The sequence below is a fragment of the Jatropha curcas genome, unplaced genomic scaffold (genome assembly GCF_041381405.1).
Source record: "Jatropha curcas cultivar XTBG-Jc1 unplaced genomic scaffold, XTBG_Jcur_1.0 HiC_scaffold_167_pilon, whole genome shotgun sequence".
NCBI lineage: Eukaryota > Viridiplantae > Streptophyta > Magnoliopsida > Malpighiales > Euphorbiaceae > Jatropha > Jatropha curcas.
Genome location: NW_028322390.1, coordinates 1 through 17,574, shown reverse-complemented (window position 1 = coordinate 17,574; position 17,574 = coordinate 1). Strand labels below are relative to the sequence as shown.

At 34.9% G+C, this 17,574-nt stretch overlaps 1 protein-coding gene, 1 non-coding gene and 1 pseudogene across 2 annotated transcripts; 2 read left to right on the top strand and 1 right to left on the bottom strand.

The window, feature by feature from the left end:
* Positions 1-801: 801 nt before the first annotated feature.
* On the bottom strand, positions 802-908 carry LOC149492017 (small nucleolar RNA R71). The gene has a single exon (XR_016319179.1). It is a non-coding gene; the product is annotated as a small nucleolar RNA R71 (small nucleolar RNA).
* Positions 909-1,444: 536 nt separating this feature from the next.
* On the top strand, positions 1,445-3,361 carry LOC149492016 (uncharacterized). Its single transcript, XM_089716925.1, has 3 exons — positions 1,445-2,209; positions 2,465-2,531; positions 2,667-3,361. The coding sequence occupies exons 1-3, from the start codon at positions 1,445-1,447 to the stop codon at positions 3,359-3,361; spliced, it is 1,527 nt and encodes a 508-aa protein (XP_089573051.1).
* Positions 3,362-10,711: 7,350 nt separating this feature from the next.
* On the top strand, positions 10,712-11,897 carry LOC149492015 (uncharacterized; annotated as a pseudogene).
* The last annotated feature ends 5,677 nt before the right edge of the window (positions 11,898-17,574 follow it).

Sequence of the window (17,574 nt, the reverse complement as noted above, 5' to 3'; positions counted from 1 at the left end):
ATTTCAGTCTCTAAGGTTCGACCTGAATTCACCGCTTCTACAGTTAAATTCAGTAATTTAAATTTGGTGGAACTGAAAAACATCAAATTTTTGGCGCCGTTGTCGGGGATTGAAAGTTTGTTAAATTTTGTGTTTTTATTTTATTTAAGTTTCTGTTTTACCTTGGTTTAGTGTTGTTGTTTCAGGTTTATGGAGAAAAGAGCAGTATTATTTTTGAAGAAGGAGCGTTCAAGATTTTTGGTTTATGACTAGAAGTTCTCAATCTGGTGAAATTCTCTTTGATCCTGAAGTAGAGAAGACAACTAGGCGTTTGAGGAAATTAGCTAAATTAGCTAAGGAAGCTAATTTGAGTGAATATTCGTCTGAACGGACTGTTAAGAACAGTGTAAATAATTCTCCACGGGAATCAGTTTCAGATTCGGATCCTGAGATTGAAACCATGGCAGCGAGGACTTTAAAAGAATTGGCAACACCTGATTTAAATCAACAACCTTTGTGTATTCAATTTCCTACTTTAGATGTTGCTTTTGAATTAAAATCTGGTCTAATCCATTTGTTGCCTAAATTTCATGGACTTTCAGGTGAGGATCCGCATAAACATTTGAAGGAGTTCCATGTGGTGTGTTCTAGCATGAAGCCTCAAGGAGTTCAGAAGAGCAAATTAAGCTTCGAGCTTTCCCTTTCTCATTGGAAGACAAAGCTAAGGACTAGTTGTATTACCTTCCTTCTGGATCGATTAATTCATGGAATGAGATGAAGCGAATATTTTTAGAGAAGTATTTTCCAGCATCTCGAGCTGCCAACATAAGGAAAGACATTTGTGGCATTCAGCAATATAGTGAAGAGAGTTTATATGAGTATTGGGAGCGGTTTAAGAAACCTTATGCAACCTGTCCCCATCATCAAATTACTGAGCAGCTGTTGATCCAATATTTTTATGAGGGACTTATGCCGATGGATCGAAATATGGTAGATGCTAGTAGTGGAGGTGCTTTACTTGACAAGACACCGGAAGATGCAAAAAGATTAATTGCTAACATGGCAGCAAATTCCTAGCAGTTTGGAATGAGAATGGATCACACGTCCAAGAAGGTTAATGAGGTAAGTACGTCTAATCTCGAGAACAAATTTCAGATTTAACTTCTTTGGTTAGACAAATTGCTGTAGGAAATATGCAAGCTGTTAAAACATGTGGAATTTGCATGGTTCCTGGTCATGCTACTGATATGTGTCCTACACTTCAAGAGGATGAACTAGTGCAGCAAGCCAATGCAGTAGGAAATTTTGGGCAGCAACAACGCAGTATGATCCCTATTCTAATTCTTACAATCCGGGATGGCGAGACCATCCGAATTTGAGTTATGGGAATCAGCCAATGCAAAATCGCTACCAACAGCAAAGACCACAAGTGAATCAACCATCTTCTTCCTCTCAAAATCAAGGTATGTCACTTGATGATATTGTTAAAGCTTTGGCTACTAATACACAACAGTTTCAGCAGGAAACTAGGACTAGTATTCATAATATAGAGAAGCAGATTGGTCAGTTAGCTTCATCTGTGAGCAAACTTGAAGCTCAAAATTCTGGTAAGCTTCCATCGCAATCTGTGATTAATCCTAAAGAAAATGCTAGTGCTATACTTTTGCGAAGTGGGAGAGAAGTTAATAATCAAGTTGTAAAAGAGTCAACAAAGAAGCACAAGCAAGGTTCAAAGGTAAATTCTAAACTTAATGATGCTAATAATTTTGTTGTTCCTCCTCCATTTCCTAGTAGGTTGGCCAAGACAAGGAAGGAAGAACAAGAGAAAGAGATTTTGGAGATGTTCAGCAAGGTAGAGGTTAATATACCGTTACTTGATGTAATCAAGCAAATTCCCAGGTATGCTAAATTCCTTAAGGAATTATGTACTACAAAGCGAAAGTTTAGAAATAATGAAAAAATTACTGTTGGGGGAAAATGTGTCAGCGTTCATTCAAGAAAATTACCTCCAAAGTGTAAGGATCCAGGTTCGTTTTCCATCCCATGTAGAATAGGTGATTCTAAAATTGAGAAAGCAATGGCAGATTTGGGAGCATCTATTAATGTCATGTCGCATTCTGTTTTTCAAACTTTGAATTTAAATGCTTTGAAGGAAACTAGTGTTATTATTCAATTGGCTAATCGTTCTAATGCGTACCCGATGGGTGTAGTTGAGGATGTTTTGGTGCAGGTTGGGCAATTAATTTTTCCAGCAAATTTTTATATTTTGGATATGGGGGAAAGTGTTTCGACATCAAATTCTGCATTGATTTTATTTGGTAGACCTTTCTTAAAACTGCCAAGACTAAAATTGATGTGGATGCTAGCACTTTAACCATGGAATTTGATGGGGGAAGTAGTTAAATTTAATATTTTTAATGCTATGAAACATCCTGTTGATGAGCATTCTGTGTTTTCTCTTGATGTAATTGATTCATGTGTGCAGAATGTCGTTAAGTTGAGCAAGGAGGATGAGTTAGAAGTAGTGATTAGTCAAGGAATTCATGAAGAAAGTACAAACCAGCTCCTAAGTGCAGAAATTCAAGATGCAGTAATGGAATTGTAGTCATTACCATTAGTTCCAAAAAGGTACAAGGTTTCTAGGATTGATTTACCTAATCATACAAAATTTTTGCCTTCTATTATAGATGCACCAGTTCTTGAACTCAAACCATTACCGGAGCATTTGAAGTATATTTACTTGGGAGATAATGATACACTTCCAATTATCATTTCAAGTAAGTTAACTAACATTGAAGAAGAAAGGTTGACAAGAGTTCTAAGAATACATAAGGAAGCAATTGGATGGACATTGGCTGACATCAAAGGTATAAGCCCATTGGTGTGTATGCATAGGATTTTGTTAGAAGATGATGCTAAGCCAAGTAGAGAAGCTCAAAGGAGGCTGAACCCATTGATGATGGAAGTTGTGAAGAAGGAGATTTTGAAGCTATTAGATGCTGGGGTGATTTACCCAATTTCAGACAGTAAATGGGTAAGTCCAGTTCAAGTCGTGCCAAAGAAATCAGGAGTTACGGTTGTAGCAAATCAAGACAATGAGCTGGTTCCAACACGGATTCAGAGTGGATGGCGTATGTGCATAGACTACCGCAAGTTAAACTTTTCAACTAGAAAGGACCACTTCCCATTGCCATTCATTTATCAGATGCTTGAGCGGTTAGCAGGTAAGTTTTATTTCTGCTTTCTTGATGGTTTTTCGGGGTATAATCAAGTTGTGATAGCACCAGAGGATCAAGAGAAGACTACCTTCACTTGTCCTTCTAGAACTTTTGCATTTAGAAGAATGCCCTTTGGACTTTGTAATGCACTGGCAACATTTTAGAGATGTATGGTCAGCATATTCTCAGATTTTATTGATAATTGCATTGAAGTTTTCATGGATGATTTTACAGTGTATGGTGATTCATTTGATGCATGTTTACATAATTTAAATTCTGTTCTTGAACGATGCATTGAGAAAATCTGGTTTTGAATTATGAGAAGTGCCACTTTATGGTAGACCAAGGAATTGTTTTAGGGCATGTTGTTTCTAATAGAGGTATTGAGGTAGACAAGTCAAAGGTTGATTTAATTGTGAATTTACCATACCCCACAACTATGAGGGAATTGCGTTCTTTCCTTGGTCATGCAGGTTTCTATCGAAGGTTTATCAAGAATTTTTCCAAGATAGTAGTACCTTTATCTAGACTATTGCAGCAGGATGTTAAATTTGAGTTTTGTGAAGAATGTAAGGAGGCTTTTAACAAGTTAAAGTCAGCACTGACGACACCTCCTATTATTCAAGCTCCTAATTGGTCTGTACCATTTGAAATTATGTGCGATGCAAGTAATTATGCGGTGGGGGCTGTTTTAGGGCAGCGTGAGGAAAAGCTTTTTCATGTGATTTATTATGCATCCAAGACATTGAATTCTGCACAGCGCAATTACTCCACAACTGAAAAAAGAGTTCTTAGCTATTGTTTTGCTTTAGATAAATTCCTGTCATACTTGCTTAATTCTAAAGTGATTGTTTTTTCTGATCATGCAGCTTTAAAGTTTCTCTTAGCAAAGAAGGAAGCAAAGCCAAGACTAATTAGATGGATTCTTCTTTTACAAGAATTTGATCTACAAATCAAGGATAAGAAAGGTGTTGAGAATTTGGTAGCTGATCATTTGAGCAGGTTGGTGACACAAGAGGATCCAATTCCTTTACAAGAATTATTTCTTGATGAGCAATTGTTGAAATTACAAGGTATGATCCCTTAGTATGCTGATTTGGTGAATTATTTTGTTACTAAGACTATGCCTTCTGATTTAAGTAGAGCTAAAAAAGAAAATTGAAGAGTGAATCTAAGTATTATGTATGGGATGAACCATATTTGTGGAAATTTTGTTCTGATCAAATTATTAGGAGATGTGTCCCTGGTAATGAGATTGAATCAATTCTTGTTTTTTGTCATTCATTTGCATGTGGTGGTCATTTTGGACCTAAGAGAACAGGTAGAAAGATAGTGAATTGTGGTTTTATTGGCCTACCATTTTTCTTGATGCATATATTTTCTGTAAAAATTGTGAACAGTGTCAAAGAATATGAAGTATATCTCAAAGGAATGAGATGAATCAGACCCCAATACTTGTATGTGAAATTTTTGATGTGTGGGGAATCGATTTTATGGGTCCATTTCCTTCTTCTTTTGGTTTTATTTATATATTACTTGCTGTTGATTATGTTTCCAAATGGGTGGAAGCTAAAGCCACCAGAACTGATGATTCTAAAGTTGTTGTAGATTTGTCAAATCAAATATTTTCAGCAGGTTTGGAATTCCTAGAGCTTTGATCAGTGACAGAGGCACTCATTTTTTCAATAGAGCTGTGGAGGCATTATTAAAGAAATATGGTGTTTTTCATAGAGTTTCTATAGCTTATCATCCTCAAACAAGTGGGCAAGCTGAGGTATCAAACAGAGAGGGGAAGTCTATCCTAGAGAAGATGGTGAAGCCAAATAGAAGGGATTGGAGCCTTAGACTTGATGATGCTTTGTGGGCTTACAGGACAGCCTATAAGACACCCATAGGTATGTCCCCTTACAGGTTGGTTTTTGGTAAGATGTGTCACCTTCCTGTTGAGATAGAACATAAGGCTTTTTGGGCTGTTAGAAATTGTAATTTTGAGTTAGATGCTGCTGGTGTGGAAAGAAAGTTACGATTGCAGGAGTTAGAGGAGATTCGTCTTGATGCTTATGAAAATTCTAAGATTTATAAGGAAAAGACAAAAGCATTTCATGATAAACAAATTTTAAAAAAGGAGTTTGTGGTTGGCCAAAAAGTTTTATTGTATAATTCTAGATTAAAGTTAATGCCCGGTAAGTTGCGTTCTCGTTGGATTAGTCCGTTTATTGTTACTAATATGTTTTCTTATGGTGCTATTGAGATTCAAAGTTTAGGAACTAAGAAGGTGTTCAAAGTCAATGGCCATAGACTCAAGCCATTTTATGAAGGCTTCCAAGAGCATTCACTGGAAGAAATCAAATTGAGTGATCCAATTATTTAGATTGAAGAAGATGCTGTGACCATGTCGAGCTAACGACGACAAAAAAAAGGGCGCTTTTTGGGAGGCAACCCAGATTTTGCTTTATTTTATTTATTTATTTATTTATTTGCAATAAATAATGTCATCTTCCTCCTTTTGCTATATATTTATTATATGGATTCTTTTAGTTACTCTACCCAGGTATGTTTTCTGATATTCCTTTCGGATTGTTTTGGTTCTGTTGCAAATTATACAGGTTTGAGGAAATTCTGAATTTGGGATAAATGTTCTGTGAATGATTAAATGGTGTATTTGTGATTAAGTTTTTGTTGAGTTAGTAGATTCAGTCTTATAAAGGTTTGTGCTAGTCAATAATGGTAAATATGACTGAATACTGATAGGAAATTCTGCTTTTATTCATTGACTTGATTACTTACACTAAGACTGCACTGCCATTATTCTGTTCTCATATTATTGCTAAAATTGGATTTTAGTTGGTATATTAGGCATTTTTAGTTTTCTTAGGTTTGTGCAGATTCCTCAGAATTTAAAGTTCCTAAGAGATTAGTTGATTTGTTAATTCTCTGCTATTTCCTTGAGTTAATTATTGACTCGGAAACGGTTAAGCTTGTGTTGATAATTTGTGCCTAAATTTTGAATAATGTTAGGATTTGAACATTGTAAATGAACTGATTTTCAGGTGCAGGGCTGGATAGGTAACAAGTGTTGCATATGGTTGATATTGTTAATAATTTTCGTCGAAAAAGTGACCAGCCATTCACTTGTTTGCTTGTTTGTCTGGCTTGTGTTTTGCATTTTATTTTGTAGCAGGTACCCTTTACCGGACAACAGCTTGGCTTTTGGTTGCAATTTATTTGATGAGTAAATTTCAGCGAAACAGGGCAGTTTTCTATTACTCTTGAGACCTTCCTCTTGTGATTTAATTGTAATTTGTCCACATTGAGGACAATGTGTAAAGTAAGTGTGGGGAAGGGTTTTATTATTAGGGGTGTTTTTTTTTTTATGATTTTATGCTTCATGGTATAATAATGCTGCTGAATTTATGATGGCATATTGCTGAAATTTTGAGCTTTCTTTTGTTAAATAGCTATTGCCATACAACTTATTTTGCTCATTTGTTTCTGCTGCCATTTGATTATGATGGTTGAGTTAGATGTCAGGCACTTATCCCATGAATTTTGAGTAATATTTTTGTTTGATTAATGATTTGAGCTGATTTTTGGGATTACTCCAAGGGTTTATTGTGTCCTTTAAGTAAGACTTGAAACTCTAATTTTTTACGAAAAACTAAACTTGCAAAGAATTTTATTCTTGGGTTTGAACAGTCCTTCAAACTAGGTTGAAAAGCAATTTCAATTAGTCTAACTAAGTCACTTTGACTGTTTTTGACTCTTGTGCATTTTTGAATAATTTGTTAAATTTGTGACTCTTTAGACCTAGAATTTGAGGCTTGAGTTTATTTTTATTGAGCTAAATTTTGACCGTTACTTCTAGAATTCTTTGTAGGATACCTAGGTACAAAGATGAGCCTTTTATGTGTATGTGTTTTTTGAGTCAAGAGAAAAGTCGAAATGAGTCAACACAGTGTAAGACTTGTAGCAGTCGGATCGCTTCGCTGCCCAATAATGGGTAAAGAGCAGTGCTAGTAGCCACTTGAGCTCGTGACTTCATATACCCGTAAGTGGGTACCATATGATGACAACTCAAGCACACGATAAATGCTCAAGCTTCTTGACAAAAAAAAAAAAAAAAAAAAAAGCGTATGTTGAAAAAAGAGTCGGTGAAAAAAAAAAAAAAAGAAGAATAAAGAGTTTTCTTTTGTTTTTATTTAGTCTTTGCATGTATGGTCGCGATGAATTTTTGTACTTTGGTGAGTTACCAAATATTATTTGAGGAACGGTTATCAACTTTTTGTTGCATGTGCTTAATTTTATATATTCAAGCCTTGGATTTTATGTTTAGGAGAGTCTAAATTCAACTTATTAGTCTTGCTTGCACTTCATTCAAACTTAGTCAATTTAACTTTGCTTAGTAATTGACTTTATTTTTCCGATTGTTCTCATAAGGATTGTTTAGGGTCGAGAAGAGTTCTTCCCTTATGTTTGAGCTATGTTTTGTTGAGTTTTAAGTCATGCTTGAGGACAAGCATGGATTAAGTGTGGGGAAGTTTGATAAGTGCATTATCAAGTGCTTTTATTGTCTATATTCGTATGCATTTTTGGGTTATTTATGTGCTTAATTCACTTTGTTAGACAATTTTTACCAATTAGACATTATTTTAGTTGCATTTGGAGTAATATGATTAAATTGGTAAAATTCCAGCATTTTTTTTATCTTGACCCTTGTTCAGTTTTTCAGGGATATCTGGAGTTGTAGACCTTCAAATTGGATTCCGTTTGACGTCTTGAAAGATGAAAATAAAGTTCTACAATTGTCAAAGAGTAGAAGCTAATTCAGTCTCAATATTGATCAAATTCAGCTCTGAATTTGAAGCTATGTGCTGTATAACTAAGCACAACCTGTTCTGTTGTGGACTTCATATCTGGAGTTCCAAGTGTCCAAACTAACTCAGCCCAGGCCCATTGAATTCTTAGAAGACAGCCCTACAGTTGTTGTGAGGACAATTAAATGAAATGAAGTTGTTTTGGTCTTCAAAAATGTCATAGAAGATTAACGTTTTGAGTAGAATTTCTTCTTCAATCTGATTTCGTTTTTTTAGGTCATATTCTTATTGTAGAGGTCCGTTTTGGGCGAGCCTTAGCTCGTTAGAAAGCGGAGAGAGAGATTTTCAAATTTATTGAAGGAGTTAGAGCCTGATTTAGAGTAGAAGATGCTGAAAAACAGGGGAGAAATCAGAACACAAATATTTTTTGTTTACTGCTTTTGAATTTCCCATTGATTAGGGATTCTTTCCTTTTGGAGGGTGTTATATATGGAGTGATTCTACAGCAGCAAGGAGGCACGTTATTCTTCTCTTAGTTCATCTATTAATCCAGGTTTTTGTTCTTTATTCTTTGTTTTGGTGATTGGAAGCCATGATTATGAGTGGCTAATTTCTTTACAACACCAATTCAAGGGATTTATCATCCTTGCACTTTTGTGAGACTCGGGTTTTAAAATGAGTAGTTTCTTCTTGAATATCTGTTGTTTCTTGTTCTTATTTAGTTGATTCTATTGAATTCTTTGCTAAAAAGGCCTATTAGTGAACTGTTTGGTAGGATTAAGTGCTATTTCAGATTTCATAATCCGTAATTGTTATGAAAGTTTGAATGTTAGTAGCAATTAGGTATTACTGATTATATTTCAGGTTTTCAGTAATAATCTATAGAGACAATAGGGTTGAATTAAATGGTTTATGCTTTATAAATTGTTGTTCAAGTTTAACTACTTTGTGATTCTTAATGCTTTTATTAAATAGAAAGGGATTGCTTAATAATCATTTAATAATTAGAGTTAATGAGGGTGCTGGGCTCAAGTTAACGAAATAGTGGAGTTTTGGGAATTTATCATGCTTTTTAGTAAATTTCAGTTAAGTATTCAAAGAGTAATTAAATCATAAGTTGTCTATGATCAATTGTGCATTGGATTAGAAATCACCTTGAATTGGTTTTTCATCAATTTGCATTACTGCTTTAGTTTAATTAATTAATTTTTTTTGAACTATTAAGTTGAATTTTTCACAAACAAACCCCCCCTTCTTTTTAAACACAAAAATTAAGATTTCAGTCTCTAAGGTTCGACCTGAATTCACCACTTCTACAGTTAAATTCAGTAATTTAAATTTGGTGGAACCGACAAACATCAAGGTTAACTAGAACCTTTGGAAAATCTAGTGGGATAAAGGGTAGATCTAGGTGTTGATCTATTGCCTTGTACTGTTGGTTTGTCTCTTACCCTTGAAAAGAGTAACATAGTTGAGGATCTCAAGATGAGTCTTGGGGAGTGGATGTAGGTGAGTTAGTGCCGAACCACTAAAATCACTGTGTTAATCTTTTTTAAATTTCTGAAGTTTTGCTTGATACTACTTTATTTACACTTCTGTTTATATTTTAGAAATGCTCAAGTTGTTAACGATTCTGATGTTCTAAAACTAGAATAAGTCTTATCTTCTCTGAATATTAGAACTCTGGAATTCTGATAAGTGAATATACCAAGTTCTAACTGTTCTTCTATTCACAATATATTCACTACTTGGGTTTCTAATTAATTTTTTAAACTTTATGAGAAAGTTCTAATTACAATAGCTTTACATCATAAAGTAGTTCTAATACTTGATTAAGGCTTTGTGAAGCAGTTCTAAATTCAATAACTGTCTCTCACACCGTCGTATATGATTTTCTAAACTTTATGAGGAAGTTCTAATTTCAATAGCTTTCCTTCATAAAGCAATTCTGATATTGGATAAGACATTGTGAAGCAGTTCTAATCAATAGCTACACTTTGTATAGTCTTTCTATTTTCATGAATAGAATGTTGTGAGGAAGTTCTAATCCATAACTTATCCTTACAAGTTCTTTACTTTTCCGCTGCACTTAGAATTCTATATTTGTTTTAAAATTCTAAAATTTATATCTATTTTTAGAAAACCCAATTCACCTCCCCTCTTGGGTTGTGCCATACATATACGGGACCCACAAAAAAGATTTTACTTTTTTTGTTTTCATTTCCATAAATATTTTACATCTTTTCTTTAGTCAATCATTTGTAAAAGAAATAATTTTCCTTTGGTTTGAATACATCTCAACTAAGCCTAGAGACGAAAGTAGGATTTATAATTATAAAAATTTATTAAGAGGATATCTAAAAAAAGAAGAAGAGGCAAATGTTGGAAGAAATTGCTTGAGTTTAGGACTGTTGAATAAAGGCCTATTCTTCTGGGTTTGTTAGAGATTTTATCTATCTTATTTTATTCTTGTTATCGAAAAACACTTAACGAAATATGTGGTCTGAATTTTCTCTTTCTTGTATGATGTAAGGCTATATATAGCAAAGAGCTGCTTCAATAAAATTATCACTCATAACTCCAATTGTTCATGTTTCTGTATTAGTTGTTTTGGTTTTAATACTTTACAATTGGTATCAGAACCCCCACTAGGCTTGTAGAAAAGAAGTTGCAGACTTCGAGTGATCAAACACTGAGAGGATGAGTGAAGACAAGACTTTGACGAAGATTCCTCACTTCGACGGTCATTATGATCACTGGAGTGAACTAATGGAAATCTTCTCAGGGCAAAAGGTCTTTGGAGCTTGGTGGAGAATGGTTTTGAAGAACTAACAGTAGGAACGAGGCTGATTAAGGCGCAACAGGCACAACTTGATGATGCTATAACTAAGGATCACCAAATCAAGCATTATCTATTCTAGGCAATTGATCGAACTATCTTTGAACAAATCTTGGATTATCGCACAACCAATATCGTTTGTCATGCCTGGCTCTAATCACCAGAGGAATTGTCCGCTTTGGATCAAACCAAATCCCCTATACAAGATTGGCAGGATCCATACGGTTTTGTCCCGCAGATGAAATGGGAAACTTCCTAGGAGGTCACCCATCCTAGGATTTCTGTTAAGCGAGCACGCTTAACCCTAGAGTTCTTCCAGCTCTCCAGCTATTCCACCAAAAGATGCCTCTAATGATTAGTTTCCCCCTTTTCCATATATGATTCGATTCATTCCTATGTCCCGCATTCCACTACCCTAGCTAGCCTGCCATTGTAGAAGCTAGCTAGGAGCTTTGCTCTACCCGCCCTCTTAGGATCGTTTTGCCGGGTCGGGATGTCACAGTTTGGGACTCAATGAAACAAAAGTTTGGAGGAAATTTAATGGTGAAGAAATATCTTCTTAACTCATTAAGAAGAGAGTTTGAGGTTCTCGCAATGAAGAAAGATGAAACCATTAATGAGTATTTTGCAAGAGTGATGATGGTCTCCAACAAGATGAGGAGCAATGAAGAAGATATGTCTGACACAAAGATTGTTCAAAAAATCCTGCTTACCCTAACTAAGAAGTTCATATATGTTGTAGCGTCCATCGAAGATTGAAAAGCTACTGACAACATGTCCATCGATGAATTATAGAGTACATTAGTGGTGCATGAACAAAAATTTCGAAGGACAAGCAATGATGATGAGGATCAAGTTCTGAAGGTATAAGCCCGGTCTGGAACAAGAAATAGAGGGACAGTACCTTACAGAGGAAGGGGACGGGGAAGAGGGAGAACAACTTTCAACAAAGCAACTATTGAATGTTATAGATGTCACGACTTAGGACATTTCCAACATGAATGTCCAAAGTTGAACAAGGAAGCAAATTATGCAGAGTTGGAATAGGAAGATGAGTTGCTGGTACTGGCATATGTAGAACTACATGAAGCAAAGAGGAGTGATGCGTGGTTCTTAGATTCTAGATGTTCAAACCACATGTGTGGGAATCTAGATATACTTTTAAGCTTGGACACAACTATTTCTCACACTGTCAAGCTTGGAAATAATACTAGAATGAAGGTTACTGGAAAAGGAGCTGTGAAACTATTTTTGAAAGGAATTTGCTATACCGTTGGAGATGTGTATTGGGTACCTGAACTAAAAAATAATCTATTAAGCGTCAGGCAACTTCAGGATAAGGAGTATTAGTGCTATTTAAAGACGAAGTGTGCAGTATCATCCACAAAGAGGAAAAATGGCGAAATCCATTATGAGTGCAAACCAAATGTTCATTTTGCTTGCTGAAACACCTGTCACAACAAATGAAGAAAGGTGTCTCCAAATTAGTAATACAGATTAGTCAACACTTTGGCACTACCACTATGACCATCTCATCTACAAAGGCTTATGTACCTTGAAATACAAAAATATGGTCGTAGGTTTGCCACAAATTGTAGCTTCAAGTGTCACTTGCGAGGCATGCATGAAAGGCAAGCAACATCGGACTCCAATTCCTAAAAAGAGTCAGTGGAGAGCAACTAAGAAATTGGGTTTAGTTATGCAGATCTTTGTGGTCCTATCACACTAGCTTCAAGCCACCAGAAGAGGTATTTATTGTGTTTCATAGATGATTTTTCTAGGAAAGCATGGACTTATTTTCTTTTAGAAAAATCAGAAACATTTTATCACTTTAAATGTTTCAAAATACTCGTGGAAAAAGAAATTGGAATGCTTGTTAAATGCTTAAGAATAGATAGAGGAGGAGAATTTAACTCTGCAGAGTTCAATGATTTTACAAACATCATGGAGTAAAGAGACAATTGAACACAGGTTATACTCCACAACAAAATGGAGTGGTCGAACGCAAGAATCGTACTGTGATGAACCTGGTGAGAGTTATGTTGATATAGAAGAAAGTGCTCAAGATTTTCTGGCCAGAGGTGTTGGCTCAAAGGTCAAATATTTATCTCGAGATTTTGATGATTAAAGCAAAACAAATAAATTTAAATTATATTATTTGTGCTATAATATTTTTTATGTAGATTATATAAGGAAGGTAATAAATAAACAAGGCAAGTCCTACAATTTCAAGGATCATGAAGACTATTGAAGACCTTAGTGGTTAGATTTTTAGGATTCATTGTAGGATAGAGAGAACATCCATTTATAAGCACAAAATTAATTTCTTCTCTCTTTATCAAAAGAGTTTTTCGAAAACAATTCCTTAAAAATCAAAAGCTTATCTTACCTAAAATGGAGGAGATCTTGTAATAAATATCTTAGAAAAAGCTTGTTTTAGTTTTTCGAAAACTATCTTCATAAAGGTTCGAAATTTATTCATTTACCTAAATTAAAGAGACTTTGTCTCAAACGATTTTGGTAATAAGAATAAATCGAATAAGATTTTTATGCTCTTCATTTTCAAAAACAAATTTTTTAAAGAGATCCAAAATCTTGATTTTATCTTCTTACCTAAATGAAAGAGATTCTATCTCAAATCGTTTTTGGTAAATATTTATTTTGAAAAAAGATTTCTTTTATTTTCAAAAATCTTGTTTTTAAAGGAAAGTTAGATTTTCTTTTATTTGCTTACTAAAAAGAAAGAATATTGACTCAAAAGATTTGGTAACAAAGATTTTCGTATCTTCTAAAACGAAAAGTCAGTATTCTTATTTGAAAAAGGGATTTCACTTTCTAAATCTGAGATTCTCATCCCTCTCTATAAAAGTCGTCTTTTCTTTAAAAGATGTGGGTGAAAAGAGTTTTCGTTTTAAGAGTATTCGTCCATTGATCATATCTTTTATCTCTCAAAACTTACTTTCTACCCCCTTATTTCTTTTCATCTTAATACTTTACGTTTTATCTTTAAAAGAGAAAAGAAATTTTATAACAACTTCTTTTGAAAAACAGTTCTGATTTCTAAAACGATATTCTATTCTTAAAAACTGTTTTTCCTGTGCTTATATTTGCATTTCTGTCTGTCTATTTAGATTATGTAATCTTTAGTAGACAGGTTTTTATTTGATAAACATTTGTGTAATAGCTTAGGTGAAAATCTATTGTGAAATAGGTTATCAAGCGACCTTCTCTGTGAGAGAGATTCTAATGTCTTGATGTGAGTTTCTATACTCTACCAAAAACAAAAAGGGTTGAGGTTAACTAGAACCTTTGGAAAATCTAGTGGGACAAAGGGTAGATCTTGGAGTTGATCTATTGCCTTGTACTGTTGGTTTGTCTCTTACCCTTGAAAAGAGATAGCATAGTTGAGGATCTCAAGATGAGTCTTGGGGAGTGGATGTAGGTGAGTTAGTGCCGAACCACTATAAATCACTGTGTTAATCTTTTATTTTCTGAAATTCTACTTGATACTATTTTACTCACACACTTCTGTTTATATTTTTAGAAATGCTAAAGTTGTTAAAGGTTTTGATGTTCTAAACTAAATAAGCTTTGTCTTTTCTGAACATTAGAACTCTGGACTTTTGCTCAGTGAATATACGAAGTTCTAAATTGTTCTTCTATTTTCAGTATATTTCACTACTTGGGTTTCTAATCAGTTTTCTAATCTTGATTGAAGCTTTGTGAAGCGGTTCAGATTTCAATAACTGTCTCTCACATAGTCTTTTATATTATTTAAACTTTATGAGGAAGTTCTAAACATAATAGCTTTTCTTCATAAAGTAGTTTTGATATTGCATAAGAAATTGTGAAGTAGTTCTAATCAATAATTGTACTTTGCAAAGTCTTTCTATTTTCTGCATAAGGGCATTGTGAGGAAGTTGTAATCAATAACTTATTCTGACAAGTGCATTGCTTTTCCGCTGCTAAAGAATTCTGAGTTTGATTTTAAAAGTTAAATTTTATTTTTTGAAAATCCAATTCACCCCCTCTTAGGTTGTGCCATACACATACGGGACGCACAATCTGGTATTAGAGCATTAGCTCTTGACTTATCGAAGCTTAATAGCTTAAGAGATAAGATCCCATGGCAGCCCCACTTCGTCTTACATCTTTAGAAGGTCAATCAGTTTCTAGACCAGCTTTGTTCAATGGTTCTAATTACTCCTATCGGAAAACCAGAATGGAAAATTTCATAAAATTAGTTGACATAAACTGCTGGAGGAACATCATTACTAGTCCTCGTATTCCTATGAAAACTATAGAAATGAGAGAGTTAGAAAATCAGAAGAAGAATATACTGATGCTGATTAGAATGATATTTCTATAAATGCAAAAGCTATTAATATTCTTCATTGTGCTTTAGATCCAACAGAGTACAACAAAGTGTCTGGATGTAAGTCTGCAACGAAAGTCTGGGAAAAACTTAGAGTTACCTATGAGGGTACAGATAGAGTGAAAGAATCCAGAATTAATATCCTTTGGAGAGAATATGAAATGTTTAGTATGAAAGAGGGAGAAACTATTATTGAATTAAATTCTATATTTACTAATATAGTTAATCCTTTGAGAACTCTCGGAAAGGAAATTTCAGAAGATGAGCTTGTTAAGAAAATCCTTAGAATTCTACCTAAATATGGGATTCTATAGGAATTGTTATGAATTACAAAGAAACTCCCATTACTTATGATTATCTAATAGGAGCTCTTGTTTTAGAAGAGATGAAATCTTCTTTGACTATAGAAGATAAGAAAAAGAAAGGACTGGCTTTGAAAGTAGTTTCTAGTAAAGAAAGTTCTTTTGATCTTGATAGTGATGATTTAGCACTTGTTGCTAAAAGATTCAAAAAGTTCTATTTTAAGAGTGGAAGGCCATAGAAAAAGTTTATCAAAAAGAACTTTTCACCTAAAAATAGCAACTTACCTAAGAAAAAACCTTCTAAAGTGGTTTGTTATGAATGCAACAAACCCAGCCATTGTGAATACTCAAATTTTGAGGCTCAAAAAGCCAGTTTTCCCGGACTGCAAACAGTTCGGCCGGACCAGAGGCCATTTTGGAAATTTACCGGAAGTATGCCAATATGGTACTTAAAACGTTCGGGACGTCGCGAGGATCGCGGAACTAGTCCCGGAATATTTTTTGGAGGTCCGGAACACCCGGAAAAGCCTTCGGAACGTAAAACTAGAAAGTGCGCCTGCGGCGGCGGCAGCAGCCGCCCTCACCGGCGGCGGTAGCCGCCTGCGACGACGGCGGCGGGCGCCCTCCTCGGCAGGAGCTGGCAGGCCACGGCGGCAGCGATCGCCCTCCACGGTGGCAGCGGCCGCCCTCCAGCCCGATTTTTGCCTATAAATAGGCCCCGGGTCCTCAGTTTTTACTCACTCAGTCTGTGTTGACGGACGCTCCTTCTCCCCTATGCTCCTTGCGATTCTTTACTGCTTTTCTGCATTTTTTTAGCTTTATTGCTTTCTTGCTTTGTTAATTGGTCACTAAAATCGAATTAATTAATATTCCCTTTAACGAGGAGCTTAACCTGGAGCTAAGAAGTGGCCGACGACTGACTCAGGTTATAACGAAACCTTATCTATTCAATTTCAGCATAATCTGCATAATTTTCTCTTCTACTCCAATTCTGAATTCATGCATAAAGGCATTCATATCATTGATATGGCAAATAAATTGCCTCAATTAATTAAGTTCAGGCTAAGATGCCCGGTTAATCAATAATCGTGGTATTCATGCCAAACTTCGACAATATTGGCTAAAGCCTAGTTAATTAATAGCTATGGTAATCGCCTTTATTTCAAACAGTCCGACTTAAGTCTAATTAATCAATAATTGCGGCTAAAAGGCCTTCATTAAACATGTTTTTCTTGGCAATAAATTGCCTATATTACAAATCAATTAATCACTTTTGGCAAACAAATTGTCTATAAGTAGATTAATCTTTTTTTTTAGTGACAAATCGCTTAAATCCAAATCTTTGGCAAAAATGCCTTGAATTAATCAATCTTTTTGGCTAAAAGCCTTAAATCAATCATTTTGGCGACAAGCGCCCAATCAATCAATTTTTGGCAACAAATTGCCTAAAAATCATTTTGGCTAAAAGCTTTAAATCAATCATTTTGGCGACAATCGCCCAATCAACATTTTTGGCATAAATTGCCTAAATCAATTTTTGGCTAAAAGCCTTAAAATTAATCATTTTGGCGACCATCGCCTAAATCACATCAATTTTTTGGCAACAAATTGCCTAAATCAATTTTTGGCTAAAAGCCTTAAATCAACACTTTTGGCAACAAATGCCTAATCAAACCAATTTTCTAGCAAAATGCCTAAACAAAATGCACGAAGCATACACACACTCATGCATTAAGCATACCCATTCAAAGCCCTTTTAAAAAGGTCTATCGAACTACGTCGACTTTGATCTTCCATTCAAACGGAAGTACGTAGGCACGTTTGGGATTTAACCCCGAGCGGCAAGTCGAAATCTCTTAAACATTTCAATTGGTTCAATTACCTTGCAAAGCATTCATTTATTTGGTTAGTTAATCAGCATGACATAGTCTCGGGATCCACCTCGGGTTCGTAGATTGTGCCTTAAACATTGGGATAATTAATCTAGTAATTAGCTTAATTAAAATTGGAGTCAACTTAGGTTTTTTTCCTATTTACCCTAAAATAA